The following is a 19,513-nucleotide window of genomic DNA, read 5'->3' as shown; positions in this document are numbered from 1 at the left end:
AAGTTCGTATGGGGTAATATGACTTGTTGGCATGTTTGGGTGAGGCTCCGAGGGCCTCAGGTGTGTTTCGGGTAGTTAACGGATCAAGTTTGAAGTTTGGAGAGTTGTTGAAGTTGGCATGTTGCTGGTGTAATCGCACCTGCGAGGGAATTTGTCATAGGTGTGACGAAGCAGGTGCGACGCCGCAGGTGCGGTGGGACGGACGCAGGTGCCGGAGTGTGTTGGACTGGGGAAAACCGCAGGTGCTAGTGGGTGTGCACATCTGCGAGCCCGCAGAAGCGGAAGAGAGGAGGTCAAGCAGTGGCTGCAGGTGCGAGGTCTTTTCCACACCTGCGAGGTCGCAGAAGCGGATATTGAGCGCAGGTGCGGAGTTGGGGACTTAAGTGATTTTCTGCAGATGCGGAGGTTATTGCGCAAAAGCGAGACTGCAAGTGCGAAAAGTCTGGACAGAACCTATAAATAGAGGACTTCGCGATTTGTTGCTCATTTCCACCATTTTCAAGTCGGACCTTGGAACTTTTGGAGTGATTTTGAAGGGGAGTCAAGGGTTTTTCAGTGAGGTAAGTTGCTTGAGTTCTAATACTCCTAACTATGGTATTTTCCAGTTGTTTTCTCATCTAATTAGTGGGATTTAGGAGTGAAAATAGGGGGTTAGGGCTTTTTGGAGAAGGTAATTTGAGGATTTGAGGGACCAAATGAGGTTAGATTTTGATAAATTTCGTATGGTTAGACTCGTGAGTGGATGGTCTTTCAAGTTTTGTGACTTGTCGGATTTTGAGACGTGGGCCCGGGGGCTGGGTTTGAACCAATTTCGGGTTTTGGGTCTAATTTGGTAGTTTTCTTGTGGAATTGCTTCCTTAACATATATTAATGGTATTGAACTGATTGTGACTAGATTCGGAGTATTTGGAGGCCGAATCGAGAAGAAAGGGCATTGCGAAGTAGGGATTTATTCGGATTGAGGTAAGTAACAGTCTTAAATCTGGTTTTGAGGGTATGAAACCCCGAGAATTTGTATAATGTGATATTTGGAGATGACGCACATGCTTAGGTGACGGGCTTGTAAGCGTGCACCGTGAGGGATTGTGACTTGGTCTGTCCCGTGAGACTATAAAGTCGAATAGCCATTGTTATTACTTGATTTTCCTTGTCTTTGAGAAATTGACTACCTTTCATGTTAGAAACCATGCTTAGACCATATGATATCACTATTGGGATCCGCAACGGTCGTATACTTGTTGAACTGACTGCTAATTGTTGTCTTGTACTCAGTCACAGTCTTATTGTGTGTTATGTCTCTGTTTCCTCTCATTTCTTATTGATACTTGTTGTGTTCCCTGTTGGGGCTGGTTATTATGATATTCTGGGAGCCCGAGGGGCTGGAGAGGTTAGTGACTGAGGTAGGGCCTGAGTGCCGGGTTAAGAGCTATGTGAGATATATTGGATCGGGTTGCACGCCGCAGTAATATAGGATCGGGTTGCATGCCGCAACAAGCCTTCGGGCCATATATCGGATCGGGATACACGTCGCAGCAATATATGCATCGAACTGCGCGCTGCAGCAGTATTGGGTCGGGATGCACGCCACAGCAATATATAGCGCTTGGGCTGTAGGAGCCCCTCCGGAGTCTGTACCCCCCTAGTGAGCGCAGGTACCTTTGATTGTGAGTATTGAGGTTGAGAGCCGAGTGATTGAGTTGTTGAGATAGATGAGTGACAGTAGCCCTATGAGGTTGTACTTGCTCTTATTTTGTTGTTGCACTTCGTTGCTAATTGTTGTTCTTGTGAAACTTTCTGGAGGGCTTATATTGTTGTACCTGAACTCGAAATATTTTTATTTAAAACACCGAATTGAAAGCATGTCTACTTTTCTTGCCGAAATTACTAAAATGAACTGAAATTGTGTAGCTCGTCACTGCTTCTTAGTTCCTTATTTAATTTTATTACTTACTAAGTTGGAAGTACTCACGTTACTCCCTACACCTAGTGTGCAGATTCAGGTGTGACTGGACGTGGAGATTATTGATTTCGTGCACAGTTGATCTTCTGGAGATTTACAAGGTAGCTGCCGGCATTCGCAGACCTTGTTCTCCCTCCTCATTATCTTTCTTTCTCTGTATTGATATCTAGACGCAGACTATTATAGACACTGTCTTTTAGATTGAGAGTCTAGTTGCTCATGACTTAGTGACACCTTGATGTCGGGCTATTTTTTCGCACTTATGTTTTATTTGGGTTTTACCCCCGTATTTATGAGAAACTCCAGTTATTTTAAATGTCTTAATTCTTTTCTATTAAATTTGGAAAGTGTTTTGGGAAGGTCGGCTTGCCTACCACCACGATAGGCGCCATCACGATGGGTTAGGTCTTGGGTCGTGACAAGTTGGTATCAGAGCCTAGGTTACATAGGTATCACGAGTCATGATCGGGTTTAGTAGAGTCTTGCGGATCGGTATGGAGACGTCTGTACTTATCTTCGGGAGGCTACAGGACCCTTAGGAAACTCCACATTCTTGAATTCTTGTCGTGCGAATCTGATGATTCTAGTAACTAAACATTTGTTGTTTCATTCTCTCATAGATGGTGAGGACTCGTACTACCGGTTAAGAGACCCAACCACCAATACCACCAGCCAGGGCCGCGAGAGGCCGAGGCCGCGGTAGAGGTCGTGGTAGGTGCAGAGGTGCAGTCGCACAGCAGTTGGGGCAGTACTTGCAGATCCACGAGTTGCCCCAGATCAGGACCAGATTCCAGTTGTTGATGCACCAGCTCAGGCACCACCTGTGCCTATTGTGATTCCAGGCCTTCAGGAGGCCTTAGCTCAGATTCTGACTGTGTGCACCAGCCTTGCTCAGGCAGTCTCTGTTCCGCCGCAGCAACCACTTCTCATGTCGGGGGAGATGCTTAGACTCCCGCTGCTCGCATACCAGAGCAGGTGGTACAGGGATTCCAGACACCGGGGGCACCACCCGCCCAGTTGGTTGCAACTGCTCAGGACTATGTGGTTTCTGCTATGCCTGAGGATGAGCAGCGTAGATTGGAGAGGTTTGGGAGACTCGAGCCTCCATCTTTCAGTGGTGCAGAGGGAGAGGATGCACAGGATTTCTTGGACAGGTGTCAGAGGATACTCCGTAAAGTAGGTATTCTGGAGACCAGCGGGGTCGCGTTCACTACCTTTCAGTTCTTTGGGGCTGCATTCAGTTGGTGGGAGGCTTACGAGAGGCATAGGTCGGTCGGCGCAGCACCCCGTACTTGGCAGCAGTTCTCTGTTATCTTTCTGGAGAAGTTCGTGCCTCATTCCCGCAGAGAGGAGCTGCAGATAGTTTGAGCAGCTTCGTCAGGGTGATATGTCCGTGACGCAGTATGAGATGCGATTCTCAGAGTTGGCCCGTCATGCTATCTGGTTGGTTCCCACGGACAGAGAGAGCATCAGGAGGTTTATAGATGGTCTCACTTTTCAGCTTCTATTGCTTATGACCAGAGAGAGTGTTTGGTGCTACTTTTGATGAGGTTGTCGACATTGCTCGGCAGATTGAGATAGTTCGCGATCAGGAGAGGGTTGAGAGGGAGGCCAAGAAGCCTCTTGGACAGGGTGGATTTAGTGGTACTCCTTCTGGGGGTCACTTCCAGCACAGTAGAAGCCGTCCATTCAGACATGCTCAGACGGCTCACCCAATTCACCGTGGTACATCATCTGGCCATGGATCTCACAGTTATCAGCAGGGTCGTTCATCTCTTAGTGCCCTTCCAGCGTAAAGTTCTTCTCGTGCTTCATTGGGTCAGGGTTCGTCTATTCCAGGTCCTTCTGCTAGTTATCCCGGCGCTCGGGGATCCCTTCAGTCCCCAGGACCAGCACTGGGGTGTAGCTATGAGTGTAGGGAGTTTGGTCACATGAGGAGAGAGTGTCCCCGTCTAGTAGGAGGTCCCGCTCCGCAGAGAAGCCAGTCTATGTCATCAGCATCAGTTCCTCCACCACCAGCTCAGTCAGCTAGGGGTGGAGCCCAGTCAACTAGGGGTCGCCCGAGAGGGGAAGGCAGATCAGGGGGTAGCCAGGCCCGTTTCTATGCTCTTCTTGCCATACCAGATTCTATTGCTTCAGATGTTGTGATTACAGGTATTGTCTTAGTTTGTCACAAAGATGTCTCTGTATTATTTGACCCTGGTTCCACTTATTCATATGTTTCCTCGTATTTCGCTCATTTTCTGGATATGCCCTGCGAGTCTTTAGTTTCATCTGTTCATGTATCTACTCTTGTGGGTGATACTATTGTTGTGGACCGCATATATCGGTCATGTATGGTAACTATAGGGGGTCTGGAAACCAGAGTGGATCTTTTGCTGCTCAGTATGGTCGATTTTGATGTGATATTGGGTATGGATTGGTTGTCTCCATGTCATTCTGTTCTAGATTGTCACGCTAAAATTATGACGTTGGCGATGCCGGAGTTGCCGAGGGTTGAGTGGAGCAGTTCTATAGACTATGTTCCCAGTAGAATGATTTCATACTTGAAGGCTCAACGGATGGTTGAGAAGGGTTGTCTATCCTATTTGGCTTTTGTGAGGGATGTTAGTGCAGAGACTCCTACCATTAATTCTGTTTCGGTGGTACGTGACTTTCTGGATGTGTTTCCTGCAGACATGTCGGGCATGCCGCCTGATAGGGATATTGACTTTGGTATTGATTTGGTGCCGGGCACTCAGCCCATTTCTATTCCACCGTATCGTATGGAATCGGCGGAGTTGAAGGGACAGCTTCAGGAAGTTCTTGATTTCGACCTAGTGTGTCACCTTGGGGTGCACCGGTCCAATATTTGAAGAAGAAGGATCGTTCCATGAGGATGTGCATTGATTACATGCAGTTAAACAAGGTCACGGTCAAGGACAAGTACGCTTTGCCACGTATTGATGACCTATTTGACCAGCTTCAGGGGACGAGGGTGTTCTCCAAGATTGATTTGAGGTCAGGGTATCACCAGCTGAAGATTCGGGATTCAGATATTCTTAAGACAGCTTTCAGGACCCGATATGGCCATTATGAGTTCTTAGTGATGTCTTTTGGGCTGACCAATGCCCCAGCAACGTTCATGCATTTGATGAACAGTGTATTCCAGCCCTATTTAGACTCATTCGTTATTGTATTCATTGATGACATCCTAGTGTACTCTCGTAGCCAGGAGGAGCATGCTCATCATCTGAGGATTTTGTTACAGAGATTGGGGGAGGAGAAGCTCTATGCAAAGTTCTCCAAGTGTGAGTTTTGGCTCGGTTCAGTAGCATTCTTGGTGCACGTGGTCTCCAGTGAGGGTATTCAGGTGGATCCAAAAAAGATAGAGGCGGTGCAGAGTTGGCCTAGACCTTCCTCAACCATGGAGATTAGGAGCTTTCTTGGTTTGGCGGGCTATTACCGTCGCTTTGTGGAGGGATTTTCATCTATTGCGTCACCCTTGACCAAATTGACCCAAAAGGGTGCTCCATTCAGGCGGTTGGATGAGTGTGAGGAAAGCTTTCAGAAGCTCATGACTGCCTTGACCACAGCTCCAATGTTAGTTTTGCCATCAGCTTCAGGTTCTTACACCGTGTATTGTGATGCCTCGAGGATAGGCATTGGATGTGTTCTGATGCAGGAGGGTAGGGTGATTGCCTATGCCTCGCGCCAGTTGAAGACCCATGAGAAGAACTATCTTGTCCATGATATTGAGTTAGCAACCATTGTTCACGCCTTGAAGATTTGGCGTCATTATTTGTATGGGGTTCATTGTGAGATCCATACTGATCACCGGAGTTTGCAGCATTTATTTAAGTATAAGGATCTTAATTTGCGTCAGCGGAGATGGTTAGAGCTTCTTAAGGACTATGATATCACTGTTTTGTACCATCCGGGGAAGGACAATGTGGTGGCCGATGCTTTGAGTCACCGGGCGAAGAGTTTGTGGAGTTTAGCATATCTTCCGGCAGCAGAGAGACCCTTGGCATTGGATGTTCAGGCCTTAGCGGGCCAGCTTGTTAGATTGGATATATCAGAGCCGAGTCGGCTATTGGCTTGCGTAGTCTCCAGGTCTTCTCTTTATGACCGAATCAGGGAGCGTCAGTATGATGACCCCCCTCGTTCTTCAGGACAGGGTCCGGCGAGGTGATGCTAGGGATGTGACTATTGGTGATGACGGCGTGTTGAGTATGCAGGTCTGGATATGTGTGCCTAATGTAGATGGGCTTCGGGAGTTGATTCTTGAGAAGGCCCACAGCTCGCGGTATTCCATCCATCCAGGTGTCGCGAAGATGTACCAGGATTTGAGACAGCACTATTGGTGGAGGCGGATGAAGAAGGATATAGTTGGGTTTGTAGCTTGGTGTCTTAACTGTCAGCAGGTTAAGTATGAGCATCAGAGACCGGGTGGATTGCTTCAGAGATTAGAGATCCCATAGTGGAAGTGGGAGCGGATCACCATGGACTTCATAGTTGGGCTTCCACGGACTTCGAGGAAGTTCGATGCTATTTGGGTCATTGTGGATCGGCTGACCAAGTCCGCGCACTTCATTCCAGTTGGTACTACTTACACTTCGGAGCGGTTGGCTGAGATTTATATTCGAGAGATTGTTCGCCTGCATGGTGTCCCAGTTTTCATCATTTCAGATAGAGGTACTCAGTTTACATTGCAGTTTTGGAGGGCCGTGCAGCGAGAATTGGGTACTCAGGTTGAGTTGAGCACAGCTTTTCACCCTCAAACGGACAGACAGTCTGAGCGCACTATCCAGATATTGGAGGACATGTTGTGAGCCTGTGTCATTGACTTTGGGGGTTCATGGGACCAGTTTCTACCGCTCGCGGAGTTTGCATATAACAACAGTTAACAGTCGAGCATTCAGATGGCTCTGTACGAGGCTTTATATGGGAGGAGGTGTAGATCTCCAGTAGGATAGTTCGAACCGGGTGAAGCTAAGCTCTTGGGTACAGACTTGGTCCAGGATGCATTAGACAAGGTGAAATCAATTCAGGAGCAGCTTCGCACGGCGCAGTCTAGGCAGAAGATCAATGCAGACAGGAAAGTCCGTGATGTGTCTTTCATGGTCGGGGAGAAGGTGTTGCTGAAGGTATCACCCATGAAGGGTTTTATGAGGTTTGGGAAGAGGGGAAAGTTGAGCTCCCGGTTCATTGGGCCTTTTGAGGTGCTTCAGAGGGTAGGGGAGGTGGCTTACAAGCTTGCCTTGCAACCCAACTTGTCAAGTGTGCATCCAGTGTTTCACGTTTCAATGCTCCGGAAGTATATTGGAGATCCGTCCCATGTTTTGGATTTCAGCACGGTTCAGTTGGATAGTGATATGACTTATGATGTGGAGTCGGTAGCCATTTTGGATCGGCAGGTTCGGAAGTTGAGATCAAAGGATATAGCTTCAGTGAAGGTGCAGTGGAGAGGTCAGCCTATGGAGGAGTCCACTAGGGAGACCGAGCGGGAGATGCGGAGCAAATATGGACCTATTCGAGACTCCAGGTATGCTTCTAGACTCGTTCGAGGACGAACGTTTGTTTAAGAGGGGGAGGATGTAACGACCCGACCGGTCATTTCGAGAGTTATAGCCCCGTTTCCCCCATTTCTACTTCTTCCGTGTTCTTCGGTTATATTATGATATATCGGGTTAGTTGGTTCAGGTCTGGAGTGGTTTCGGAGTGAATTGAGACACTTAGTCTCTTTGAGATAAGTCTAAGTTGAAAAAGTCAACTGGATGTTGACTTATGTGTAAACGATCTCGGATTTGGATTTTGATGATTCTGTTAGCTCCGTTAGGTAATTTTTGATTTGGAGGTCTGTAGTGGAATTAGGATTGAATTGGCGAAAGTTAGAAATTTGGCGGTTTTGGCCGGCAGTGAAAAATTTGATATCGGGGTCGGAATCGATTTTCGAAAGTTGGAGTAGGTTTGTAGTGTCACTTGTGACGTGTGTGTAAATATTTGAGGTCATTCGGACGTGGTTTGGTAGGTTTCGGCATCGTTTGCGGAATTTAGAAGTGTGGAAGTTCTTAGGCTTGAATCTAAGGGTAATTTGGTGCTTTTTTGTTTTTTGAGTGGTTCGAAGGTTCTTCTAAGTTCATATGGGGTTATATGACTTGTTGGCATGTTTGGTTGAGGCCTTTAGGGCCTCGGGTGTGTTTCGGGTGGTTAACGAATCAAGTTTGAAGTTTGGAGAATTGCTAAAGTTGGCCTATTGCTTGTGTAATCGCACCTGCGAGGGTATTGTCGCAGGTCCGACGCCGCAGGTACGGTGGGACGGACGCAGGTGCGGGAGTGTGTTGGACTGGGGAGAACCACAGGTGCGAGTGGGTGTGCGCATCTGCGAGCCCGCAGAAGCGGGTAGTTGCCCGCAGAAGCGGAAACGAGTAGGTCAGGCAGTGGCAGCAGGTGCGAGGTCTTTTCCGCACCTGCGAGGTCTCAGAAGCGGATAGGGAGCGCAGGTGCGGAGTTGGGGACTTAAGTGGTTTTACTCAGATGCGGAGGTTATTGCGCAAAAGCGAGACCGCAGGTGCGCATTCTGAGCCGCAGGTGCGAAAAGCCAGGGCAGAACCTATAAATAGAAGACTTCGCGAATGTTTGCTCATTTCCACCATTTTCAAGTCGTGCCTTGGAGCTTTTGGAGTGATTTTGAAGGGAATTCAAGGGTTTTTTAGTGAGTTAAGTTGCTTGAGCTCTAATAATCTTAAGTATGGTATTTTTCTGTTGTTTTCTCATCTAATTAGTGGGATTTAGGAGTGAAAATAGGGGGTTAGGGCTTGGGATTTTGGAGAAGGTAATTTGAGGATTTGAGGGACCAAATGAGGTCGGATTTTGATAAATTTCGTATGGTTAGACTCGTGAGTGGATGGGCTTTTAAGTTTTGTGACTTTTATAGGATTTTGAGACATGGGCCCGGGGGCCCGGGTTTGAACCAAATTCGGATTTTGGGTCTAATTTGGTAGTTTTTCTTGCGGAATTGCTTCCTTTAGCATATATTAATGGTATTGTACTGGTTGTGACTAGATTCGGAGCATTTGGAGGCCGAATCGAGAGGCAAGGGCATTGCAAAGTAGGGATTTATTCGGATTGAGGTGAGTAACAATCTTAAATCTGGTTTTGAGGGTATAAAACCCCGAGAATTTGTATAATGTGATATTTGAAGGTGACGGGCGTGTGAGCGTGCACCGTGGGGGATTATGACTTGGTCTATCCCGTGAGACTGTAAAGTCGAATAGCCATTGTTATTACTTGAGTTTCCTTGTCTTTGAGAAATTGACTGACTTTCATGTTAGAAACCATGCTTATGCCATATGATATCACTATTGGGACTCGCAGCGGTCGTATACTTGTTGAACTGACTGTTAATTGTTGTCTTGTACTCAGTCACAGTCTTATTGTGGGTTATGTCTCTGTTTTCTCTCATTTCTTGTTGATACTTGTTGTATTCCCTGTTGGGCTGGTTATTATGATATTCTGGGAGCCCGAGGGGCTGGAGAGATAAGTGACTGAGGTAGGGCATGAGTGCCGGGTTGAGAGCTATGTGAGATATATTGGATCGAGCTGCACGCCGCAGCAATATTGGATCGGGTTGCATGCTGCAACAAGCCTTCGAGCCATATATCGGATCGGGATGCACGCCGCAGTAATATATGGATCGGGCTGCACGCCGCAGCAATATTGGTCGGGCTGCACGCCGCAGCAATAGATAGCGCTTGGGCTGTAGGAGCCCCTCCGGAGTCTATACAACCGCAGTGAGCGCAGGTACCTTTGATTGTGCGCATTGAGGCTGAGAGCCGAGTGATTGAGCTGTTAAGATAGATGAGTGACAGTAGCTCTATGAGGCTGTACTTGCTCTTATTTTGTTGTTGTACTTCGTTGCTAATTGTTGTTATTGTAAAACTTTCTGGAGGGCTTATATTGTTGTACTTGAACTCGAAATGTTTTGATTTAAAATACTGAATTGAAAGCATGCCTATTTTTCTTGCCGAAATTACTAAAATGAACTGAAATTGTGTAGCTCGTCACTGCTTCTCAGTTCCTTATTTAATTTTGTTACTTACTGAGTTGGAAGTAATCACGTTACTCCCTACACCTTGTGTGTAGATTCATGTGTGACTGGACGTGGAGGTCATTGAGTTCGTGTGCAGTTGATCTTCCGGAGATTTACGAGGTAGCTGCCGGCGTTCGCAGACCTTGTGCTCCCTCCTCATTATCTTTCTTTCTCTGTATTGATATCTAGACGCAGACTATTGTAGACACTGTTTTTTAGATTGAGAGTCTAGTTGCTCATGACTTAGTGACACCCCGATGTCGGGCTATTTTTTCGCACTTATATTTTATTTGGGTTTTACCCTCGTATTTATGAGAAACTCCGATTATTTTAAATGTCTTAATTCTTTTCTATTAAATTTGGAAAGTGTTTTGGAAAGGTCGGCTTGCCTAGTACCACGATAGGCGCCATCACGACGGGTTAGGTTTTGGGTCGTGACAAATGCCCTACTGCGAATTGATATCTATGTTTTACTTTTAACAATGAAGCAATCTTTATTTTCACTCTACATTATGATGTACATTTACTTCTTTTTCTTTTGGTAAATAATACTAGAGTTAATGATGAATTTTCTGAACAGAAAAGAGCAAAATTGTAAATCAATGGGTAAACTCAAGGAAAGTAGGTGATGTCAGGGAAATTTCATTATGATAATATTATATATAATACTCCTAACATGTGTGCTTTATACTTCAAATCTATATATATATATATATATATATATATATATATATATATATATATATATATATATAAAGGAGGGACTTAGAAAAGTGATGTGGCACCTCTCTAAAGTCAAGGATTATATTTATTTATTTTTCTCCTTTTTTTGCTTTTTCTTACTCATTTTTTATTTATTCTATTAATTAAATTAATAGAAAGTCCAAAAATCATATTCTAACGTGTTATTTTAGTTTCTCTTTGCCATAAATCGTTTTGTTTCGAAACCGTTGCAAAAGTAACTCATTGTCTCTATTATTTCTTCTGTTACTTATAATTACCATTATTAGTATATAGTAATGTTGCACCGTTTGAATTCGGCCAACAAACTCATATATATAGACTCAACTGCTCCCACTTTCTATCTATTGTGAGCCGAGAGGGCAACGACGCAATGGAGTTTTATCAGCCGGCAGAGAAAAGTGGAAGAATGTCTTTGCAGTATATATGTGAACTTGGATGGAGGGAAGGCGCTTAAGGGAATTGATGTAAGGATTAATATGTTGTTATCTATAGTCTCATTCTTTCTGTGAGGAAACATCCAATATAGAAGGAAGTTTTAGTGATTGATATATCAAAATCTTTCAATGGATAAATTGAGATTATGAGATCTTACGAACTTCTGGAAAAAGCTATGCATTTGGTGTCACTGTTTATGATGGGAAGAGATAGCAAGTCATAATTTAAAAGTTATCTTTATCATTTTTTATTAGCATAGATAAACTAGATATGTTTACTTTAATGTGATTTTTCCGTGATTATTATTAGAAGAATTGTTTTTTGCACTATATAAGTTTAGTGTTTATATTAAGTCAACTTTTATACCTTTGAATTCTTTTGTGTGTAATTTTTTTTTCTCATTCCATTCAAATCTCATTAATATTCTCTATAAATTCAAAAGAGAAAATAACCTACAAATAGAAACTGGTTTATTCGACCGACTAAGTTGTCGGTTATATGGCACATCTTATAAGCCATCAAAAGTACTTTTTTTCTCATTTTTCAGTTATCTTCTTTTAAAAGTATCGCTACATAACTCACCTCTTCAACTTCGTTATCCATAAAACTCTTCATGTCCATATCTGTCAAATTTTAATTTGTAAGTTAATGACACTTTATGACATTCCTCCATTTTGCTTATATAAATTCATATTTTGTCATAAAGACTTCCACCCAAAGTTATGTGTTTCATGTCATATTTGGAATGGTAATGTTGTTTGTTGTGGAATATGACAATTTTAGATATTAATTTACTCTCTTTCAGAGGCGGATCCAGGATTTAAATCATATGGATTCAATTTTAAGGTTTTTAACATTGAACCCATTATATTTTTAAAGTTATGGGTTCATATCTACTATTTTTGCAATTTTAATAAATTTTTACTCCGCGTCGAAAGTTATGATTTCAGTTGAATCCGTAGTCAGTACACTGCATCCGCCTCTGCTCTCTTTTCCTTGCCGAAAGAGAGATATGTGATGGTAGTACTCCTATTTTCTAATCAGAATAATTACACGATTGACTGCACATGATATAGAACCACGAAGAAGCATACAGTGCTATAGTGAATGCTACTTTTTCGTTTCTTTGGTAGAAACAAATGCCTTAAGCTACATGTATAGATTAACTTGATTACCTAAAGATCTTAAATAGGAGAAAAAATCCTTATCATGTATAGATTAACTTGATTACCTAAAGATCTTAAATAGGAGAAAAAATCCTTACACTGATGATTATACAATTTATAGAAAATAATTTTGACAAAAACACATTCCTAAAATATAAATGTACCACAATAGAGAATGAAACAACAAAATAACACTCCAACATAGAAGTAATAGTTATAATGCAGACAAATATTCATACAACTTTTCGATAGATGTATAACGTTGCCACTATGGGGACTAAAACAATAAAAGAACATTACTAACAAATAAGAACAATAAGTAATATTTCGATGGTGCTAATTTAAGTAGTCTTCTTTTCCTTTTGGATTGACATACTAATTTCCTAAGAACCAAGTCTTTTGTCATGAAGAGTTAATGAAAAATCATGGGTCGTTTGGTTGGGAAATAAGTTATCCCATAATTAGTTATTCTGGGATAAGTTATTCCACCCTCCCACAGGGATAATAACAATACGACAATTCCGGTATAACTAATTCCGGATTAGTTATATCGTGATTTTAACCCAACCAAATATGGAATAAACTCATCTCAAATTTAATCCCAGGATTAATTATTCCTTATCCCTCATATCAAATGAGCCCGTGGATTAAAATTTGAAATCCATTATTTTAAAATTGAAAATTAAAAAGAATCATTAAAATATGTTTTTGAATATAATGATGAAATAAAAACTCATAAATTTAATAAGTTCTTTACAAATGCGCGAAGCCCGATGTAATTTACTAGTTCATTATAAATACTAGAGCACTAGTTCAGAAGCATGCGTGCCTTTCTTTCTGTTTTTAATTTCACAAAAAGGGGCGAAATATATGGTTCAAATGGGGAGTCGAATAATTATACCATGTAAGTAGGGTTATAAATTATTTCTCATCAAAAATACTTTTTAAAATAGTATTTATGAGAGAAATAGTTTTAAAAGCTTGGCCAAAATAATAGATAGAGAGGTCAAATTGAAGGAAAACTACGTGTCATTCGTTCATATGTTTTCGTCCCAAAACAAAGAACACAACAATTCTTTCTCCAAATTGATCACCAGCCCTAATAGTTGAGAAATCAGTGAACAACGCATTTTGGACAAGCATTGGCAGCTTCTTCCATTGAGTTCGTCGGACCTAAGTGAACGTTCGCTATACCCAGGTGAAAAGTTTCACTAATACTTAGCTTACCAGAGAGATACACGAGTATATATACAGAAACTCAAGTTGAACTTTTAATCAGGCTATTCACCCCCTTTAAATTTTAATCAATTCAGAATTTCATAAATTTACTATAGGTGATGGGTTGGTAAGTGGCCTTTCTTTGTTTATTTTGAAATGTTTAGTACTTTTCTGGATAAAATTATTGGTCATGGACCTTTTAATTTTTCATTCGTTTATTGGCCTAGTGATGATTCTGCTTTTCAAGTTTGGTACTAAACACGTTCATGTAAGATAATAAACGCAGGCATGAACCTCGTTGATTATGTAGTTAGCTAACTTTGCGGTCCTTTTAGAATACTATAATATAATATTAATAGCTTCCAGAAGGTAGAGAATTCATGGGGCAAAATACATTGTAACACAAAAAGTTCCATTTCTGAGTGCTTAAATACCAAAAATCTTTCCTAGTCAATAAAGCTGCCAGCAACAACCATATTTGAACACGATATATAGCCTCTATATCATAATATCAATTCCACTAGATCAAAAGAAATTCTGACTGGATACTCCACAGCAACAATTTCTACCGATTTACTTGCACTATGCCAATATGGAATCCTATTCCTTCCCTATATATGCTAGTTATCTTGATCATCACTATGTTTCCACTTGTTTCTGCCAAATACCATTTTAATACTTCTGAAACATCTTCAACTGCAAATGTACTTGCCCTCTTAACATGGAAGGCCAGCCTTGAAAGTGAAAGCCAATTACTTTTTTCTTCTTGGGTGAATACAAGCACAAGTCCTTGCCATTGGGACTGCATTCGTTGCGACAGTGTTGGAAGAGTAACTGAGATGAATATGCCAAATTATAGCATAAAGGGTACCCTTCACTATCTTGATTTTTCATCATTCTCCTATCTCATCAGATTAGACTTACCCAATAACTCACTCTATGGTACTCTTCCCACCAACATATTCAATCTTTCAAGGCTGAGTTACCTTGACTTAGGCTACAATGATTTTTCAGGAATGGTTCCACCTGAAATAGGGTTATTGAGAAGCTTGAGTTTTTTATTTCTTGATTACAACGAATTCTCTGGGCATATTCCACGAGAAATAGGGATGTTGAGTTCTTTAAAAGACCTCTTTCTGTCAAAAAACACATTTGTTGGCTCTATTCCCACTTCTTTTGGTAACTTGACCAACTTAAAGTCCTTGTATCTTCATAGCAACACGCTTTCAGGACCCATCCCTCAGGAGATTTGGTCTTTGACACATTTGATGGATGTTGATTTGGGATGGAACAATCTTACTGGTCAAATATCAAGTTCTATTGGGAATTTCAGCAAGTTGTACTCTTTGATTTTGTCAAAAAACAGTCTCACAGGTGAAATACCAACATCAATTGGAGACTTAAGCAACCTGCTCGTTTTATCCATTTGTAAAAACAGGCTTTCAGGGCCCATTCCTACATCCATTGGAAACTTGACGAAGCTAAAGACATTGTATTTATGTCAAAATGGATTGTATGGTCCCATTCCTCCAAGCTTTGGGAACTTAAAATCTCTTGTTGATATGAGATTGTTCATTAATAAACTCAATGGACCCCTTCCACTAGAGTTGGAAAACATTACCAACTGGGAGATGTTTCACATAGCCGATAACCATCTCTCTGGTCATTTGCCTCATAATGTTTGTCTTGGTGGATTCCTGACAGAAGTATCAGTGCAGAATAATCGTTTCATCGGTAGCATTCCGAGAAGCTTGAAAAACTGCTCCAAGTTATCCAGGGTCAGACTTGAAAACAATAAACTATCAGGAAAAATATCAGAAGCTTTCGGTGTATATCCGAATCTAGACTACATTGATTTAAGTCACAATGAATTGCATGGAGAGCTATCATCACAATGGGGACTTTGTGGTAAAGTTACCTGTTTGAAGATGTCCAACAACAATTTATCTGGATCTATTCCATTTGAGATTGGAAATGCATCTTATTTACAGGTGCTTGATCTCTCCTCTAACAATTTCACTGGCAAGGTCCCTAGAAGCTTGGATAGCCTAAAGCTACTTTTTGAGCTTGATTTGTCTAGTAACGAACTTTCAGATGGTATTCCATCAGAACTTGGGAAGCTTTCTTCCCTTGCAAAACTTAACTTAGCAGCAAATCATCTCAGTGGCATAATTCCACAAGAGATTGGAAACAATGTGCAGCTATTGAGCTTGAACTTAAGCAAAAACATGTTGGAAGCAAGTATTCCTTCACACTTAGGGAACTTGCGGTTCTTACAAAATATGGATCTTAGTCATAACATGCTTACTGGTGAGATGCCATGGAAACTGGGACGATTACAAAGCTTGGAGCTAATGAATCTTTCGCATAATAAGCTGTTTGGTTCGATCCCATCAAGTTTGGATCAGTGTCTTAGTTTGAGGTTTGTTGATATATCTAATAATCAATTGGCCGGTCCTGTTCCTAACATCTTAGCTTTTCAGAATGCGTCGCTTGAAGAACTAAGAGACAATAAAGGCTTGTGTGGCCATCTCATTGGTTTGAAACCTTGCTCTTCATATTTAATCACCAAGAAAAGAATAAAAATCTCGACGATTCTTTTTAGTTTGGGTGGTGTTCTTCTTTTGATGGTTGTGATCATTTGTCTTCTTTATACCACATCTTGGAAAAGGAAAAATCAAATTGAGCAAAGAGAACAAACCAAGGATCTTTTTTCCATTTGGAGCTTCGACGGGAAGATGACATATGAGAACATCATTAGCGCAACAGAGGGATTTAACAGCAAATATTGCATAGGAAAGGGAGGACATGGAAGTGTCTTCAGGGTCGAGTTACCAAGCGAGCAAGTGGTCGCGGTGAAAAAATTTCATCCTTTAGATGATGGTGAATTGGACAGCTTGAAAAGCTTTAAAAATGAAACAAAAACATTGTTGTTAATCCGCCATCGTAATATTGTAAAGCTTTATGGATTTTGTTCACATGCAAGACATTCTTTCTTGGTTTACGAGTTCTTGGAAGGAGGAAGCTTATCAGAGAGACTAAGAAATGATGTTAAAGCGGCAGAGTTAGATTGGATTAAGAGAGTGGACATTGTCAAAGGAGTAGCAAATGCATTATCTTATATGCATCATGAGTGTTCACCTCCTATTCTTCACAGGGATATATCAAGTAAGAATGTTTTGTTAGATTGTGAAGACAGGCCCCATCTTTCTGATTTTGGTACTGCAAAACTCCTAAGGCCTAACTCCTCTAATTGGACTTCATTTGCTGGAACTTTTGGATACGTTGCTCCAGGTATGCTCTATTTAAGTTTAGACTAACTCCTATGTGTAAATTATTTTCATGAATTCCAAGAATCTCAATTACTAAAAAAGTAGCAGGATTTTCTATGCGTAGTGCATGTCAAAATGTATATGACAGAAAACATTCTCCTTGAGATAATGTTCTTAATGTCTTTCATTCAATCCTTTGATACACATGGTTGCATGTCAAATTTGTTTGAGCCTTGAGCGGGCAAGGGCAACCCGGTGCACAAAGCATCCCGTGTTCACGCAGGATCCAGGGAAGGGCCGCAACCCAAGGGGATGTGATGTAGGCAGCCTACCCTGACGCAAGTATCTGTGGCTGATTCCACGGCTTGAACCAAGGCTCCCCTTGGAGAGGAACAATTTTAAATCATTTACAACAGTAAACCAGTTGCTTTTGAGTCTTATATCATTTTCATTCTCTTGTATTCTGCTGGTTCTCTTAGTTATGGAAATTGTGCCTCTAAATATTCCTTTTCTTCTTGATTCACATGTATATACAGAGCTTGCTTACACTATGGAGGTAGATGAAAGTTGTGATACCTACAGCTTTGGAGTGCTATCATTGGAAGTGATTTTAGGTCGGCATCCAGCTGATCATATTGTTCAGGCTATATCATCAAAAACCGGCCTTGACATATTATTAAAGGATTTCATTGATCAACGGCCATTACCTCCGTTTCGAGTGGCTGAAGAATTGATCAACATCACAAAGATAGCATTGACATGTCTTTATCCAAGTCCACAACTTAGGCCAACCATGCAACAAGTTTCTACGTCTTTAGCCAAAGAAAAGCCACTTTTGAATAATTGTTTTCCTTTTATTACTTTAGGCCAACTGATTGATCTTGAACTAGGAAGTTCCTAAAATTTGTGTGTTTTCCCTTTTTACATTAGCAATTGTGGTGTTTTCTCCTCTTGTACTGCACATTACCATCTTTATGCAATAGACTAATAGAGTACATATATTGCAAAAAGAGAACGTTGATCTTGAGCTAGAAGTTAAAGTATAATTCTTACCGTTTACTCTTATACTTATTTTTTCATACTTTTGGGAAGAGTTCATGATTGAAAGAAAAGAGCAACTTCCCATGAAAGAGCTAGTGTAATTTAAAACTAAGGGACAGATAATTAAGATAGAGCATACCTGGAGCAGTTTTTCAAGCTTCTTGATAACCAATTAAACAGTTATTCTGCACTGATATTTCTCTCAGGAACCCACCAATTTTGTGAAACTGCAGTTTTGCAAGATTAGATAAGCTGATCCCTCTATCCAAATTTATGTTGCAATTTTTTCTTTTTAAGTCTTTTCCAAAATGAACATTACCTTTTTATATTTAGAAATAATGTAACTTTAAATTTCTCATTGTACTAATGAGATCATTTATAGTCACACAAATATCTATGATTTATTTTAGACCACAAGTTTTAAAAGTCATTCTTCTCTTTCTTAAATTCGATGCCAAGTCAAATTGTGCCACATAAATTGAGACAGAGTAAGTATTATAGCCTGTTTGGCCGTGTTTCTTTTTGGCCAAAAGTTTTTTTTTGGAGCCAAAAGTGCTTTTTCCTAGAGTAAACATGTTTGACCAAGCTTTTAGAAAAAAATAAAGTACTTTTAAATAAAAACAGAAGCAAAAAAAAAATAGATTCTTCCCAAAAATATTTTTTTGAAAAACACTTATTAAAAAAACGCACTTGCATGCACTTTCTTAAAACTTGACCAAATACTAACTGCTGCTCGAAAGTGTTTTTTCAAACTAATTACCCAAACACAAACTGTTTCTTATCAACGTGTTCGCCGAAAACGTTTGTTTTGTCAGTTCTCCACAAACCCTTTTCTCTCCGACGATTCAACCGAGCTTCACATCTCAACCATGGCTCCCTGATATCACGAGAGAAAATCTACTTCTCCCTTTCAGTAAGTTTTTATTTCTTTTCTTCCCTTCTCTTGTTACTTCCCCTTCTCAACCTCATTCTCTATTATTACACGAAAGTCTTTCTCTAAAAAAAAAAAAATTCTTTTTTTCTTCTCTTTTTTGTTACTTCTCTTTGTCCAAGGTATCTATTTTCTATTTGTTAACAACTGTTGGGATTTTGATGTTGGTTTGTACTTGTTTTGTTTGCTGAAACCCAGAAATTTTCAGCATTCTTTTACATAGTAAATGTAGTTTTAGTGAAATATTAATGATTTTTACCATTCTCAACCTCATTGCGCCCAAGTCGCCCTACGTTGCAGTACAACAACAACAACCCAGTATAATCCCACTAGTAGGGTCTGGGGAGGGTAGTTTGTACGCAGACCTTACTCCTACCCTGGGGCAGAGAGGCTGTTTTCGATAGACCCTCGACTCCCTCCCTACAAGAACCCCCACCTTGCTCTTGGGGTGACTCGAACTCACAACCTCTTGGTTGGAAGTGGAGGGTGCTCACCACTAGAGCAACCCACTCTTGTCCTATGTTGCAGTAATATAAGTGAATAAAACAAGTGATTTCAGCTGAAAAAATCGCAGTAGATTAGCATTTTAATTCCTTCCAGATTTAAAAACAAATCAGTATGTAAAAACAAGGCTCAGTTGCTCAGCTTCTCCGAAAGATATCTACTCTTAAT

General features: G+C 41.2%; 1 protein-coding gene and 1 long non-coding RNA gene across 9 annotated transcripts in view; one reads left to right on the top strand and one right to left on the bottom strand.

Moving 5' to 3' along the window:
• Positions 1-19,513, bottom strand: part of LOC104095468 (uncharacterized) — a 43,283-nt gene that overhangs the window by 16,507 nt on the left and 7,263 nt on the right. For 6 of the 8 annotated variants that reach the window (XR_004506857.2, XR_004506853.2, XR_004506854.2 and 3 more), the window contains one exon: positions 14,073-18,137. This is a non-coding gene — a long non-coding RNA (uncharacterized lncRNA). Of the gene's footprint in view, positions 1-14,072; positions 18,138-19,513 lie in introns of those variants that run through there. The other 2 variants (XR_686131.4, XR_001969143.3) reach the window with 2 other exon arrangements.
• Positions 14,182-17,903, top strand: LOC138903541 (MDIS1-interacting receptor like kinase 2-like). Its single transcript, XM_070191845.1, has 2 exons — positions 14,182-16,891; positions 17,406-17,903. Exons 1-2 carry the CDS (start codon positions 14,182-14,184, stop codon positions 17,768-17,770), a joined length of 3,075 nt encoding a protein of 1,024 aa, XP_070047946.1. The 3' UTR covers positions 17,771-17,903.

Source organism: Nicotiana tomentosiformis, chromosome 12, assembly GCF_000390325.3.
Source record: "Nicotiana tomentosiformis chromosome 12, ASM39032v3, whole genome shotgun sequence".
NCBI classification, from domain to species: Eukaryota; Viridiplantae; Streptophyta; class Magnoliopsida; order Solanales; family Solanaceae; genus Nicotiana; species Nicotiana tomentosiformis.
The sequence above is the reverse complement of the archived record's forward strand: the minus strand, read 5'-3'. Positions and strand labels throughout refer to the sequence as shown.

Bases quoted from the DNA above. Each gene is read 5' to 3' on its own strand.
- LOC138903541 (XM_070191845.1), top strand. From the start codon at position 14,182: ATGCCAATATGGAATCCTATTCCTTCCCTATATATGCTAGTTATCTTG. The intron at 16,892-17,405 runs GTATGCTCTATT...ATGTATATACAG, and splicing joins TTTTGGATACGTTGCTCCAG to AGCTTGCTTACACTATGGAG.